Raw genomic sequence first — 14,047 nt, forward strand, 5'->3', positions numbered from 1 at the left:
TCAGCATAGATTCAGACGACACGCATGACTGTCTTAGTTAATGGTGCCATTTACGTGTCTGCCAGTTGAGGGGCATTTAGCAAAGGTATGCACAGAAAAACTGTGATTGGCAACTCACATCTGTGGCCACATTAATGCGAGCATTAGGTCAGAGCATGATGTAGTGGTTATGTTCTTTGCTTGGATATGGCATGGAGTAAAATGCCCTCCATCAGCTACAGTGGAGACCTTACCTCCACCACCTCACAGTACAGCACTTCACTTTGTCCAGTCTGTTGTTCTCCAGTTGATCCTATCCAATTCTTTCCAATAGAATGCCTTTCAAATTGGGTACGCCAGCCTGTACCATTGACATTTTGACCTTAGCAGCTAACAGCAGCAGACAAACAAACAATTCTCATAATAATGGCCTCTTTTTTTTCTTCCGCACACTTTCAAGTAAACAGTAGCTGTTGCTGTGTAATTATTTTTCAGCTTGAGAACGTCCACAGATGTGTATGCTGGCTGAGTAAGGGGGTGTATTGATCTGTGGGCAAGGGTCTGTGGCCTGATGACCAGAACTGGGCTGCCCAGGGGAAACTCTGTAAGGAGCCTGGGAAGCCATGATGTGGCTAATGCCCTGCCACTTGCTCCATCCTGCCCCCCCCTCCTCCCTTCCATCAGTCAGCTTCAACTCTTCTGTGTCCTCCCCCAGCTCCTAGTTCCACCAGTTAACACTGCCCTGGTCTGGCCCCTTTCATTAGAGCCTTGTTTTTGAGAGGTTGGGGGCAGCTTGAAGGGGCCGAGGATGTCTTGCAGATGTCCTCTGTGAATAATCCGCACCAGGGAAAATCCATACTTGTCACAATGGCAGTGTGAGTGTGCATCAAGAGTGTGTTTGTGTGTGTGTGTGTGTGTGTGTGTGTGTGTGTGTGTGTGTGTGTGTGTGTGCACCTGTTGTGTGTCCGGTGCATGTTTGTGCGCTCTCTCTGTTCTCTTTGTCCTTGTTAATAATAACAGGGCTGAGGGCTCGCATTTCCCTCTCTGCAGGGCAGCCGTGTCATATCAGCAGTAAACAAGCTCCTTCCCTTCAGAAAGCGCTCGACAACTCTCCCTAGCCCTGGCCACTCAAGCAGAAACCTGTCCTGCACTCTTCCTTTCACTTTGTCTTTTGCTTTGCTCTCTCTCTTTCTTCTCTTTCTAATTTCTCTGTTCTCTCCCTTTCTCTTTCCTCTGTTTTCATCAGCTGCCTTTCTCTCTTCCTTTGCTCTCTTTCCACCTCTGTTTGTCCTGCCTTTTGAAAGTGTTTTCTCCATCGCCCTCGCTGTTAAGGTCAGTGTGGTGGGGAGGAGGGGTGCCCCTGACAAGAAAAATCTATATGTTGTCTTCTCTTACTCCTTCTTTAAAGCTGGAGCCAAATCTTGCAGTGTTTTAATAGCTGTCAGCAACAAGCCCACCGCTGCAAAAACCCACCAACACAACGCGTGCTGGTCGTCAGTCGGTAACTCCAGTGAGTGAGTGTCTTTGCTGGTTAAAGTGTGTGTGTGTGCTTGGTGTTCTGTGGCCCCATTGACTCGTCCTGTAAATGTCGTCCCTTAATGATGTCTCAGTTGCCCAGTGAGAGTGGAAGCACTTGTCAGAGAGGCAGTGGGAGAGCGAAGAGAAACTGAACCTGCCGGTTTCTGTCAGGCAAAGGTGTTTCAGCTGTAGACCAGTTTAAATATGTAGACGGTGATGGGCTTCTCTCAGCTTCCCTGCCACACTGCTGTGCCAGTGTAAATGAAGCTGACTCCCTGTTTCAGTTATATTTCATTTGACATGTACAACTTTTGGAGAAAAAAATCTTGTCACTGTGCCTTACAGGTGGAGGAGAACGAAGAGCTGAGGAGAGCTCATGATAAGCGCCGTGAACGCCTGTGTCTGATTCAGACCAGCTACAAGACAGTCAGGGAGCAGCTGAAAGCGCTGGAGAAATCAAATGGCTTGTGAGTACGCTGCTTACTGTTTAGTCTGAAACTCATCACAGAGAAAAGTGGGGAAAATGGGGCAAAATAAATAGCTTATACTTTCACAATGCACAGGACCTGTTGGTGTGCGCAGAGGACCTCTACATACACAAAGCAACTTGGGTAACTTCCAGCTCCACCCAGCAGCAGGCACTAAGAGACGTTTCAAAGCACATAACTTACCTTGCCTTATGTTAAAAGCCCTTGTGAAATGCTACAACCCTCTGAAACTACTCACAAATAGTCTTAGGGACTCATTGCTCTCCACATGTTGTCTGACAAGGCCTGAGTGCTGGATTTGGGAAAGTGGGAGAAATTCCTTCCTTTGCCTTTGAAAAGCTCTGAGGTTTTAAGCCCAGTCAATTTGAGCCGTTTTGTGCCAAGAGTGTGTGCGCTTCTGCGTCTCTTCTCCCTCAGCGTTCATTAAGATGTGAGAGCCAGAGGCTGGAGGTGTCTGGTCCTGGGGGGTGCAAGGTGTTTGAGAAGGCCTGTGGAGGGAGGAGGAAAGTGGAGGAGGAGGGGAGCGGTCCATTTCCTGCCTCGACCTGTTATCTTCAGCAGAAACCCCAGGATTTTTACACAAAGTGGAAAATGTGCTGGAAAAATGTCATTAATATTTGGTCTTTTTCTCTCCATTGTCTCTCCCAGTCTTTTCCCACTTTTTCTGTGTCTGTTTCTTTTCTCCAACAGCATCATCAAGTCCATTTTAAAATGTAAATAAAGGTGCATATGTTTGGTGGCCGCGCGGGAGCAAAGTGTTGACCCTGTCAGCTGTTTTCTCTCCGGGTTAATTAAAGAAAACAGCAGTGCAATGTGAGCCCGTGTGAAAGTGGAGTGAGTGAGAGAGCGTGTTCAGCGCAAGGCTCGACTCGGCTCATGTCAGCTCAGTGCGGCTCAACAGCATGTGTCTGAGACAGTGGGAACAAAGACAGAGAGATGTAGAGAGAGAGAGAGAACTCTCGGAGTCAACACCAGTTGTGCTGCTGTTCTACATTTTAGCAGGTTATCAAAGAAATGTTCTGTGAGGTGAAATAATGTACTTTTGTCAAAGACTGCCTTGATTTTGAGAGGAGAAAACATGTATGTTTGTATGATAAGACAAACAGGGCTGTGGTTAAGAGTCAAGAGCTGAGCAGACCTGCAAATCCATAATAATACATCTGCAGTCTCAGTGTCAGTGTATTTGTATTTCATGACTGATTTGACATAAAATTGATGCAATAGGCAGCTTTGCCCTTTTCAGTCAGAGCCCTCCATGGCACCAGCCAGTCACTCAATGTTATGATCCTGGCATTCATTTGGCATTAAGCCCCATCCTTAAATAGCTGTTAAACCCACTGGGGTAATGCCAGCCTGAATGAGAGACAATAGAAAATGACTTAAATACTCCCATTAGTGCTGGGAAATCAGGGCCCTAACAAGTCAGTGGGGATAGGCGTCGAGTCTCATTGCATTTCGAGCTTGTTAGGGATTTCCCTGTAGCTTCCATGCTGTGTTGTTGCCTTTTTGGAAAGATGCGGGGGGTCGTTTTTGTTCCCCTTTTGTGTGCAGGACCAAAAGATAAGACTGTAATGTGTCTAGCCCCCTTACCTGCCACACACACACACACATACGCCTGTACTTACAGCAACTTCTGTTAAATACACACAGTGCACCTCAACTAAAATATATTAGTGTTAGACATTAACATAATGTCTCCCATACCTTCTAGATTTTAGTTTCCCTCTTATCAATCTTCACCTCTCATCAGCAGAGTAAAGTACTGAATTAGACAATTGGTTGCTGTATGGCCAGCTGCTGCGTGACGTCACCAGTGTATGTGATAACCAGTCCCACCCAGGATAGAACTACCAGCCAATCACAGAGCAGACGCGGGGTCCGTCGGCTTATTAGCATGCAGGATGAGTGCAGTTGGCCAGTCCCAGTGAAACCACCCTGCCATTCACCATTACCACCATATTTTCCCAAAATGGTATGAAGGAGAGGGGGAAAAAGCCAACTTCTTATTTATATTAGAGAAGGGAAAAAGTTTTTTAATCAGACTGGGGATGATGGGGGTGAGCAAATAAAATTAAAGGTTATTAAAGCATCCGTACTCTGATCAAAGTTGCGCCCATAAACAGATTCCCCCTGAATCAGAGCAATTAGCCGCAGCAGCGTGGAAAAGTTCTCTCTATTTCCTCCTGCTTAATAATGGAAACTAGGATACCATAGGGGAGGAAGCACTGAGGCCTGAAGAAGATAGCTCTCTCATGGCTCCATGTTCAACAGCTTTTTGGCCCACTGTAAACAAATTAAAATGTATAAAGCTTTACCGTGACTTAATAAAGCTTCATACACCTTTCATAAGGAATGCAGTTGATACACTACATTCCTAAAAATCACACAGAGCGAATTAAAACAGAGCTGTGGGTAAAATATCATGTACTTTTACAGCTCCAGGCAGTGTGAAGATAGCTCAGGCTGAATTCACCGAGTGCTTGCAGTAGATTGAGTAAAAGTGTATCAGTCTCTGTGACTGTACAGTGAGATTATCCGTTAAGTAGCTTTGCACTCTGGGAAACTAACCCCAGCACACATATACACTTACATGCACATATACTAGGAATAAGTTCAAGGGCTCCAAATTGCTCACAGGGGCATTAGCAGTATTAAATGAAAACATTTGCCGTTCCTCAGTAGCCTGCAACTCCCAGGCACCGGGGTTTAACTAGTATTAGCGTTGTGTGGCTGTGTCTACATAGCCAATAATGACCACGGGATAAGGAGCCCTCCGCAATAGCAGTGACCCTCACAATCCATTTCCACACCTCTGTCTCATTGATTAAGTAAAAATGAGAAACTGTAGTGTGTGTGTGTGTGTGTGTGTGTGTGTGTGTGTGTGTGTGTAAGAGGGAGAAAGAGAGAGACAAAAATGGTATTCTCTTCTCATCTGCCACTTTTGCAATCTGTGGATTTTTCACTAAAAGCCGTTTTAGTTTGCAAATGAAAGGCTAATTGGAATTGAATGTGCTGGGCTAAGACTGATTGATGAGTTCGGTGTGTGCAGGGATGCAGTTGGGGGCAGTAGGGACAGAGTGTGTGTGTGTGTGTGTGGGTGTGTGTGTGTGAGAGTTGAAGGGGAAGTTCAATGGAAGGGGCAGCCACTGAGCACAAAGTGTCATTAAGTATTCATAAGTGAGGTGTAGACATTTGAATGACCTCGTTTGCAAGTGTGTTTTTGCCATTATTTACATTTGCATGGCACACAGGGAATGGTCCACCACCCTGCCACACGGGCAGTGCCCTGGGCTTTAACAAACATGCATGCGTGTGTACATGATTTGCCACTGAAATGTCAAAGTCAAGGCTGCTCATTTGAATACTGCTAAAGATGGCTGAATAACAAAAACAGAGTGAGACTAAGGGGCCTCGTTACCCCATGTGAATTGGCCAGAGGCAGCAAGATAATGTACAGTACCAACCATTTCCCCTTGTTAGTATGTTTGCTTTAAGTGTCTGGTTCTGTGTGTGTGGGTGTGTGTGTGTGTGTGTGTGTGTGTGTGTGTGTGTGTGTGTGTGCGTGTGCGTGCATACTATAAGTGAGGCTATCTGTTCAATTTATCTGCACCTTAGCTTGCCTCTACATTTCTACTTATATTTTGCATACGTGTGTCCAAGGCCAGGTGGAAGGATGCAGCGCGCAGAACCGTGGCAGCTAAGACAAGAGAACAGTGATGCGGTGTGGAATGAGCTGGCCTACTTGAAAAACCTCACCAGAAAACTCTCCATTGAAAAGTAAGTCACCCGCTGTCAAAGTTGCCTGGCTGAAACACAGATAAATACCTGCTCCGGATGTTTACAACTGTCTTTCTCTCAATCTACACACACACCGACACACACTCCCACTGTCCCTTCTTGTTTGTGGGTGTTAAAATTTGAGTGTGCCCTTCCCAGCTTCACAGCATCCACCTAGCCCTCCACATCATTACCAGCCAGCAGGGGCCAAAGCAAGATCATTAGACTCCGTGCTCATTTGTAAAATTGGCTGCCCAAAAATTCACACATAAAAGTGCAGGAAGTAAAATCACATTATCAGAATCCCTAGCTGTGTCTTTGTGAAATAATTGCAATTTCAATGGAACATTTATGCCAAACTGTAGTCCTGTTGCTGCTGTTATTAAGTGAGTGTCAATTAGACACTTTACATACCTAAAATAAGATAGATATCAAAAACCTGTCCCATAAATACTTACATATTTTATTCAATCATCTTCTCTTTAAAACAATGACAATACCGGCATATTTTAAAATTTGTCTAATTTCCACATCACTGCTGTTTTATTATAATATTGATAGTAACATTAGGCCCTATGTGTCAGATACCTGATCAGAAAGTAATGGACCACAAATTCAAAAGGATTGCTGTGGCACATACATTAATTTAATCACTATATCGTAGCAGTGGAGGATCAGTTGTGGACCTGGAGCTGTAACCACTTAGATGATGGATTAGAACTTATACTGGAAATTACATTTTGTCAACAGGAAGTAGGTTGCTGTTATCATAAGTGCTACCATGATCTGGATGACTGAGAATCTTCACTGGCATAGGTTGCTGTTATCACTGTTCATTTACCAGAATGTTTCAGCTCCCTGGTGATATCCCACCAGCCAGCTGTCACCTTATTAAGGTTTTTGTAGTGAAATTAGGAGGTATCATCAAATAAATCCTCATTTCAACTTCATGAATCAGCCGTGTCTCCTCCATTGTGATGCTTCCAAAACGAACAACAGGAATTAATAGAAACAAGACGTCCAACTAAAGTTCAACACAAGCAAGTTGGGACATTCTATTTAAAAACAACGATGCAATCAAACTGATTTTCGCTAACTCTTGCTCGGGTCACATTCATTTCGGACATGGTGTAAAACTAAAAGAAATTCTTTGTGTCCATGTGTTGCCCTCATGAATGTAGGCTCACATAATATTTATTTTTAAGATAACTAAATTATTCATGTTACTCTGTTGAAGGGACTTAATTTATTTGGAATATAATGTTTAAGCAAAGTAGCCTACACTGCAATAAATTAAATATTAAAGCTGCATGCTTTGATGATGTCGTTCTTCATTTAGCCTGCCTGTCAATTGATTTCAAGCTCAACAACCTTAATACTTCAGTCAGTCAGTCAATCAATCAATCATCATTTATTTGTCACATGGAAATAATACATGGTACAACTTTAACTCCTTTAACTTAAGCGCTGTGATTTAGTCCTTCTGTTTTTTCATTCTTCTTATTTTGTTGGCTGATGCCATACAAATGTCAATGATTCCAGATGCTTCTGGTAATCCAACTCTTTGGAATGATTTAACTGTCCACACATCGCGACCCCAATAAGACAATCCGAAGGGTCGTTCCTCCTGAACACAGCAGCACCACACTGCAGTCGCCTCTGCACAGTGACGTGTTACAGCAGTTACCCACAGCTGGACCAGGAGCACCTCACATTCCCACTGATACACCAGTCCTTATTCATTGTAAAGTACAGGCCTCCTATTCTTCTCTTGTCAGAACGCTCATCTCTGTCAGATTGGTATGTAGAGATGGAAATGTCTGGTTGAATGCCGCTGTGCAGGATTTCACCACATTTTGGTGAATCAAATTACAGTTCCTGATAAACATCTGTACAGTGGCTAGCAGGATGTTGATTCAGCTGGTGCCCATTCTTCTCCATCTTTTCCTGTGTTTACTCATGTTTACATTGTAAGATCATCAACCTGGCTAGCTAGCCTGGTGAGTTGATTTCCTCATGCTTATGATTACTTAGAGCCAGATGCCCACCACCGTCCAAGCCAACCACAGAAAGAACCACCAAGGCTTGCAAAACAGACATAAGAGCTTAAATTTAGTGGTTTAGTATTATTAGCAATTTAGCGGAGCTTACAGAGAAGCAGCTGTAAGAGTCTGCTTCTTACGTACATCATTTGACATACACTTGACCTGAATGTTGCCCATGTGTCGTGGACATTGAAATATTTCAGGACACGTGGACTGGCACCATTTTTTTTTTTTTTTTTTACTGAAACCATGCTGTGAGCTGTAGTTGTGCGATTAGCTCAAATATTGACTGTGATGATAATCACAGTGGGACTTTTCTTCAAGAGGTGCTTTTCATTTAAACTCTTTCTTTGTTACTCAGTTTTTCCTTCTCTCTTTCTTTTCTCCTGTCTATGTCTTAAAGTCTGTCTCTGGGTGTAGCATAGCCATTGCCTTGTTTGATCTAGAGAAGCCCCTATAACCGTACCACTAACACTGACCCTCTATGATGCTACACAAAGCTTGGCCTAAAGCCACAGTCTCTCCAATCTCCCCTAGCCTTCACCTCTCCTCACCTCTTTCCCTCCTCTATCCTATACCTCTGTACCGTCCTCTTCCTACTTGTCTTCCCAGTTGCCTCCCTGCGGCCCTCTGTGATGCTGCAGTAGGTTGAGGCCAGAATTCTGGTACTTGCCCCCCCCCACCCCCTCTACTGCTTTCCCCTCTGCTCACCCCCCTGCCCTGTCCTCCTAATCCCAGCTGAGCTCATTATGATATAGCCCGGCTGCCTCTCTCCAAGCCTGAGCTGTCCGAGCTAATTACAGGCTAGCAGCCCTAGTGCCGCCGATGCTGCCTGTTAAGGGATGTCCATCCGCCTGCCTGCCTGCCCGGCCACGACTCGAGCTGAGAAGAGTTGAGCACTGGATGGTCTGGGGGTGGGGCGAGGGGGCTGAGCAGACTACAGCGAACACGCAGGGTCCTTGGAACTGACCTGCGAGGTAAACCACGAGGGATGGAGAGCGGCTGGCCTCTTTCCTAGCTGTGTAACTGGCCTGTCCTCTGGGGTTAGTGTTGATCCCCTTCATGTGCCCCTGACCGGCTCCACCTCATCTCCTCCATTCCTGCCCCCGGGGCCCCTCCTTACCCGGGTGGCTGGTGCAAAGTAAACTTGTCTGAGGTCTTTAAACTTGTGCTTTAGAAAAACTCTCCGTTCCAGGGCACGCATCTCCACACACGTACAGCTCAGTGTGTTAAACTAAGCGAAAGCATACTGCCCATCTCTATTCCACTCCTCGCTTTCTCCTGTTGTTGGAAGGAACAGAAACAGATAAGGTTGTTGGGACTGTGGACGAAGTTAGCTTAACCAAACATCTTTACTTCCCTGCAATGCAAATCTCCGTTTAGAGGCAAAGTAGAAGGCGGAAGTGTGTCCATCACAGTGCAACAACAACAAGAGTTTGTGGAAACAACTCGAAGGAAACTCTTGGGAAAGCATTTGCACCTTGTTGTTCTGTTGACCGTATTTACTGTATAATGATTGTGCTTCTGAAGGTTATGCTCGATAAGTATTAGCAATGATCCACTAATGGGTAATTAACTCCTGGCAGATGAAGAATTTAGGGCCAAATAAAGGCCCCTTATAAAGCTCCAAATGGCAAGTGGCTGTCTTTAGAGGAGAGTCTCTGTTTAAACTCATTCTCATTTGCTCTTCCTTATTGTCATGATATTGCGCACAGATGCTCCCTATCACCTCCTCCAAAAACAGCACTTGTAAAACACCGTCTTGAGGCCCAAATGACCGTTTCCCAGAATGAATATTGCTGGGATAAGTCCTGCACAGTGGGTCCCCACAGTGTTAAGAGAAGGTTATGAAGCCCAGCCTTCCCTCTAATCTCTTCACTAGAGTAAGAGGTTGAGCAAGAAGGTGAAACAGGTCTGCCTGTCTGCTCTTTTAGGTGATTTACTGGCTCCCCATGGATCATCCTAACGACTTAAGGATGCAGTAAGCAGCAATTTGCTTATTCTTTGACAACCTGTTACAAGAAAGTTGTAGAGATCTATTAGCAGGATGTTATGCATATTATTTTTTAGTACATGTAGTGCATTGTAGTACATATTACACACCCTTGTGCACAAATATCTCATTGTAACTCAGGCATTAGTAAGGTGCAGTAAGTTTTAACTTCTACTCCACACACTTTTCAGTGTCTTTTCTGTCACCTAAAAATAATTCAATTTGTCTGTGGTTGTGCTTGGATGCTATGATAGGGAGTAGCCGGGAAGTAAAAATTTCATTCCAAGTTAAGGCCCTGACACACCAAGCCGACGGTCGGCCGTCGACCAAAATCGGGCCGTTGGTGAGCGCCTGTCGGCCTAGTTTTTGAGGTGTGTCCCACACTGTCGGCCCTTCAGCGTCGGCGGCTTTTCGGTCGATTGAGCATGTTGAATCGGCGGCAGAACTAGTCGGCAAAAGAGATCACTCTAATTGGCTGTTTAGGTTTTATTCCCTCGCCCCTGTAGCGAGGGAATCTGCCTGTTGTGAAACTAGGGCTAACCGGTGCTTCCTCCTCAGGCTCCATTTCACTCAGCTGCCCCACAGATCCACTGCCTCTCACTCTTTAACCTGAATACGAAACCGGAGCTAGCTGGGAGCAGCTAGCGGAATGTTAGCCGCAGCATGACCGGAGGGAAGCACAGCCAGTTAGCCTCCACTAGCCCTGGCCTCTGCTAGCCCCAGCTCTCCATTTGGATTCAAATGGAGAGCCAGTGCTAGCTGGGAGGCAAGCGGAGCATTAGCCGCAGCATGACGGAGGGACGCACAGCCAGTTAGCCTCCACTAGTCTCTGAGCTAGCCCCAGCTCTCCGTTTGGATCCAACCGGAGCACCGAGCCCTGGTTTGTTATCCAAGTTAAAGTGGGAAGACGCAGCAGGTTTATCGGGCAGCTGAGTGAAGCTGAGTGAAGTGGAGCTTGCGGAGGAAACACCGGGCTGTCTTGAATGTAATAGTCTGTGGAGGTGCTGGGCTGCACAGATAGGAAACCCCTCAGCTGTCAGGATGTATCACTCTATCACTCCACTCTCTCTCACACAGGCGCAGAACGTACGTGCCACTTGGCCGTTAGATTTAGTCCGTGTAGTGTGTTCAAATGCAACTGACACAGGGCAACGTTAGGCAACATAGACGACGCAACAGTTAGCTTTCATCGCCGCTAGTTCTTTGATGTCGGTTTGGTGTGTCCGCACCTTTAGAGTACCTTTTCTAGATGAAGGGAAGGCTTAAGCATATTTGTAGAGCAGACAGACCTGATGGTCTATCTAGGTTCATGAGAGGAAATGTACATATACAGTAAATAAAAGATATTGATATTTTTCTCCTCCATTGTTATTGTTCAGCACTTTTTTTGTTGATTTTCGTGGTAGGCCTATTTGTCTCTCCTCCACCGGGATTGAGCAGCTGGGTAGAAAATGACAGTGACGAGCGCAGCATTTTACCCAAAGCTGAACATTTTTCAACTCTCAGCACTCAGGAAATAAAAAAGCCAAATGGGCAGCACTCAGCGCCTTAGCATGCTGCTGCCGTTTGTAGTATAGTGTGAATATGTGGCACTCCCATTGCAAACAATTCAAAAATATGCGGGCCTCAGGGGAAAAAAATGCTTTGACACGACCCCTGATGCTAGTACTCTCGTGATTTCTTGCCTGGGTTCCAACCTTAGACTAACCAACTTCGTGTGGCATCGTAACATGAAACAGCCATTTCTCAGTTGAAATAAACAATGAGCACCATGAAGGGAGTAACAATTAGCCAGTTAAAGCCATGGATGGGAATAACAGTACTTTCAAGTGCCGTTAAGCAGCGGGCTGGAACCAATGGTAATAACAACAACGGCAAACACTATAGACAAGATTGACGCTGCCATCGAGGCTGTCCTCTATCGACACATCTTCTTAATTTTGCCAAACATTGTTTGTTTTCTACTTTGATGATGCTCTCCACTCTTTAACCCGTAAAAGCAAGTATGTTGGCGTGGCTACACATCAGCGTGGACCTAAAATTATGTTAGCTTTGGGGGGATAACATAGATTTCTACTGATTGGCTAGGGAAAATCATATCCCTCTACCTCAGGGAAATCAGTTACAGTCAACGCGATGTCAAACTGGAGTTCAAAACAGAGTGTAATGGGTTGACAATTCTTTCTGATCTCAGGTAATATGATTTTAGGTTTCCTTGATAGTGTGGGACTGTCCTGTTGCTTTCTCTACTTTGCCAGCAAACAATGCTACAACAAAAATAGCCTCTCCTTTATGTAGTCATGTGATTAACACTGACAGAATCTGACATGAAGACCCATCTCTCAACAGGTAACCTGTTTATAATATCTCTCAGTATCTCACTAGAGTACTTTTAATGCAAAAGACAGACAATAAACCAGGTGACACCAAGGATGATTTTTGATTGAGATTTCCTTCTGGTTGTAGGAGATGGCTGGTAAGCAACTCAGGGCAGGGTGGGCTAGAAAACTCGCAGTGGGATCATTTTATCTGCCTCATTATGCATCTGTCTGCGGCACTCCATGTCCGTGCTTGTTAATTGTTGTTAAAGGTCTGTTGGTAAAAAGAGGCAGGGATTATTTAGGCCCCATAAACAGAATAAACACATGCAGTGCACCCTCAGACTTAAGATGCTATACTCAGACGACATCAAAGCATAAATTAGCTAGCGATTACTGGGGAAAAAGCCTTTGAGATCATTTGCAGTGCAGCAGCAGTGAAAGCTCCTCTATAGAGAGTGACCATTATGGACGTGAACCTCCCCAATAAGCGACGTTGACACTAATTAAGTTTAATAAAGTTTACCCCGATGTTCCTCATATTCCTCTATTCCTTTTCGTTTCATCTTGATTTGCTAAAAGGTATTAGAAGTAATGAGAGTCTTTTGCCCCCCGGACCAGGGCTTAGTTGGAGGAGGGACACATTTGCTTGCACAAACACACACGCGCACACACACAAACAGAATGTTTTATGCATGTTTTTAATTCATACAACTAAGGTTTTCCTTCATTAATTATTTGGTAAATTAATTATTGTGTAAAAAAAAAAACTTGCTTTACACTTAGCTTGTAATTATGTTGCAAGCTTCAGTGCACCATCAAGTCTTAGCCAGTCCCATAACGAGATAAAATTAGAGGACAAAGAACAGAGTTGTTTCAAAGAACCAAACCTCACACATACACACACACAGTAGAGAATGTAATGTGCCTATTTCCTCTCATATTCAAATAGTCATTGACTGCGGAAGTGCTATTTGCTCCTCATGTTTATTAAATACAACATTATGATATTGTCTTATTTATTATTAGAATACCTAGCAGCATCAACAAGCCTCTTAAACAGGGAATACTGTGGACTTCCTAAGTTGTTTCCTCCAGTAGTTATTACATGAATCCCCATTAATGTCTCATATCAGTGGCCTGTGGCTGGAGAACCTAACTCTTAAAGACTCACTGTTGCTGCTGCCGCTGCATTACCCAGAGCTAAAATACAGCACTGAGCCATGTAAACTCCACCAGTCACCATTTCTGCTGACAGCAGTGGCTTATCCACCCAAACTCCCTCCATGAATGAACAGCCCTCTAGCCTGAGTTTAACCATCAGGGAATCCCCCCCACCCCACCCCCCAAAAACAAGACTCTTTCCCCAGCGATAAAAATGCCAGAGGTTTTTTCGCTTTCTCACCCTATTCCCTGCTGTTCCTGTGTATTTTTATGTGCCGAGCAAGAAACCAAGAGGAGGCTGGCGTGTGAGAGCACAATGGCTGCTGCAGATGATGTTGTGTTGTACACCCTTGTGGATGGAGGCTGGCAGTTTGTGCTCTAAGCTGTGTTAGGTGCAACACTGGTAGAGACGAGATCAAATGACATGGAGTGGATAGCTCAGGGCTGAAGTTCTAGCGCTGCACGAGAGAGAAAATGTTTTCAAAAATGGGGCCAAAAGAGCGGCGTGAGACACAGACTTACATTGCAGACCACATCATTACCAAACATAACACCTGTCTGGTGCCTTTAGTTTGGTCTCTGCCAAGAAACCTCCTTTGCTTTTATGCCCGCTGAGTGTTATTTTACCTTAGGTAAAGCGGCGGGTTGAGAGGGAATTGAAAATTGTGTGGCTAGCTTAATTTGATTTATCATTCAGATTAAAAATAAAAAAAAAAAAAGGAATTGAACACTCTATAGGAGGTATGGCTGTCGAGAGCCTTTTCT

At 44.8% G+C, this 14,047-nt stretch overlaps 1 protein-coding gene across 2 annotated transcripts in view; it reads left to right on the forward strand.

Moving 5' to 3' along the window:
* cntln (centlein, centrosomal protein) overlaps positions 1-14,047 on the forward strand; it is a 112,132-nt gene that overhangs the window by 39,625 nt on the left and 58,460 nt on the right. For both annotated transcript variants that reach the window (XR_007448922.1, XM_049571394.1), the window contains exons 12-13: positions 1,843-1,964; positions 5,646-5,762. Coding sequence is in view for 1 of the 2 variants with exons in the window: in XM_049571394.1 (XP_049427351.1) it covers positions 1,843-1,964; positions 5,646-5,762 (239 nt within the window). In the remaining variant the exon portion in view is untranslated. The remainder of the gene's footprint in view (positions 1-1,842; positions 1,965-5,645; positions 5,763-14,047) is intronic.

This window comes from Epinephelus fuscoguttatus, linkage group LG3, assembly GCF_011397635.1.
Source record: "Epinephelus fuscoguttatus linkage group LG3, E.fuscoguttatus.final_Chr_v1".
In the NCBI taxonomy this organism is placed as follows: domain Eukaryota; kingdom Metazoa; phylum Chordata; class Actinopteri; order Perciformes; family Serranidae; genus Epinephelus; species Epinephelus fuscoguttatus.